General features: G+C 48.6%; 1 protein-coding gene across 1 annotated transcript; it reads right to left on the reverse strand.

The window, feature by feature from the left end:
- Positions 304-2,212, reverse strand: LOC109722199 (UPF0496 protein 1-like). The gene has a single exon (XM_020250140.1). It carries the CDS (start codon positions 1,629-1,631, stop codon positions 489-491), a length of 1,143 nt encoding a protein of 380 aa, XP_020105729.1. The 5' UTR covers positions 1,632-2,212; the 3' UTR covers positions 304-488.

Here is a 2,619-nt window from a genome sequence, read left to right on the forward strand (position 1 = left end):
TCGGTCAAGCACCATTAATTTGTACCTTGTCTTCAAACATTTATAGGTCAATTCATAGTATTGGCGATAGAATAGAAAAATGATTCAACTGGTTACCTAGAAGAAAAGAAGCATGAAAGACTGAATAAGAGAGTGCACGGATTGTTCTTTATAAAACCACACTTTTAAATGCATGATTTATATCAAATAAAAAGCTATAGAGTCAAAAAAATCAAATGGAAAATTTCAAAAGAAAAAAGAGGTCACTTCACACATAGCCAAGCCACTTCATCAAAAGTCGAGCTAACAAGTGTAACTGAGGAATTAAAAGCACTCAACTTGGACTAACACATGATTAGCTATTTATTTTATTAACATTCAGCGAACGAAAAACAGGATGCGACAACATTTAGCATTTGATTAGTCTCGACAATTGAATAACACAGTACCGAATTCTAAGAACAATGTACTCAAGCTTCGAAAGAGAACTTACCTATGCACTTCGTTACTCAGTTTGGATACTTAATAATTCTCTGCAATACAACAGTCCTCGCCCTCCTAATATCCCTACTACACTGATCTGCTTGCTCCCCTAATTCCTCGATGCTCTTCATAAACACCTCCAACTTCTTCTTAATCTCCTCAACCGCCAACTTCACTGCCTCCTCGTCCCTCTGAGCAAAATCGGCGATACCCAACAAAGAATCTATTTGAACCTCCAACCGATCGACGAGAACTCTTATGCCGTCCAAGTCCTTGATCACAATGTATCCCCCGACCTGCATCGAGCTGATCACCTCCCTCTGCCCCTTCACCGCGTTCTGGTAGTTCCGCAGGAGGGAATCGATCCACTGCCCCACGGAGCCCGCTGGGACCGCGGCGGCTGCGGCCAGCGCGACTATAACGGGCGGCGCGGCCACCGCGGCGGCCACCACCGAGCAGATGAGGACGGCGGCAAACGCGGCCCCGAAGATGATGCTCGAGACCTTGCGCCACGACCCGATCGACCTGAGCTGCTTGTCGAGCTTCTTCCTCCTCTGGTGCAATTTGTCGAGCATGTTGAGCTGCTGCGCGTAGACCGATCGGAACACGTGGAAGAACTCCTCAGTAAACAGATCCCCGGCTTCTTTGAATTGCCTTAGCTCCTCCAATGTCCCCATATACTTGTTCTTGTTATTGCGATCGCCCTCGGCGGCCGATTCCATTACTTCCTGTTCCGCTTCTTCGTTGAATCGGCGGAGAGCGACGTGGACGATGAGCTGGGAATCGCGGGCCCTGTTGAGGCACTTCTCGAGGGCGGCGCAGAAGTCCAGGGTGCGGAGGCTGCTGTCGAAGTACTCCTCGACGAGGCCGAAGAGGTCGGGATTGTTCCAGATGTCCTTCTTGCACTGGAGCACGACCCTGACCACCTCCTGGTTCATGTCGAGCAGGCACCCGGTGACGGCGCGGAGGGAGTCGAAGGAGAGGGACCGGAGCTCGACGCCGGCGGCGAGGGAGGAGATGGCGTGGCTCGTGCGCTCCCGCAGCGCCGCGTCGAACGACCGGAGATCGGGATCGGCCCGGCACGCCGCCGCGTAGGAGCTCAGCTCCGCGGCTCCCACCGGAAGCTCCGGGGCGCCGCCCCCGGGCCTCTTGCTGACCTGGGCGCCCATTTCGCGCGCAATTTCGCAACTTCGCACAAAATGCCCGAATACCCGAGTCGACTACTAGGGTTTTACGCGCACCAAACACGAAAAGGAGAGATTTTTACCGGTAAAAAGGGCTGGAAACAGAAGAAAAATGGAAACTTCGGGGGCAAGGAAGGGAGGGGAGCATAAAAATGGGAAAAAGGTGGGAGCTTTATATGGTTTATGAAGTAAGAACAGGGCAATGAGAGAGAAAGAGAGAGTAGGGTTTGAGAATGGCTTGTACGCATGAGAAAGGGGAGGGGAGAGGGAGAAAAAGAGAGAGAAAGGGGGGGAAGCAACACCTCCCTCTCTCTCTCTCTCTTCTTTCTCTCTCTAGCTTCTACGCGGGAAGCAAGGGGGAAAGAGAGAGAGAGAAAGGGGTTTGGGAAAAGAGAGGGGAGGAGTGGGAGATGCAGAAGCAACTAATTAAGGAGCCATGGAATTTTCGGAGGAGCTTTTAGAGGAAGCAATTAATTGAATGTTTGAGGTGGGAAACAGTGGATAGGAGTGTTGGGGACAAAGAAGAAGAGTGAGGAAGAAGAAGGAGAAGAGGAGAAATTTAGAAAAAGAACCAAACATGTGGTTTGAGACCAAGCCCATTGAGATTTGGGCTTGGTCATTAAAGTCTTTGTTGAGCTCCTGTTGGGATTGCATAACAATTCAGTTACGTGCGCTGAGAAAGCCGGACTAAAAAATATATATATTTATTTTTGTATATAATATTACATTGAGAATATTGTAATTGGTAAGATATATTTTCTGTAGCCCTATCAGAAAATGAAGAAGTACACTCTCATGCATTACGGGCAGTTTGATATCGAGGCTCATACCGACCGTTCCTAGAGTAAGTGACAAAGGGCTTGATGGTTGGTACCCGAGACCTAAATTCGAATTCTAGTTAATTCACATTTCTAACTAAGTTTCTTTCTAAATAAAATAAATGAAGCGGGTAGCGTGCTATCTATTTCTCTCA

Source organism: Ananas comosus, linkage group 1 (assembly GCF_001540865.1).
Source record: "Ananas comosus cultivar F153 linkage group 1, ASM154086v1, whole genome shotgun sequence".
NCBI lineage: Eukaryota > Viridiplantae > Streptophyta > Magnoliopsida > Poales > Bromeliaceae > Ananas > Ananas comosus.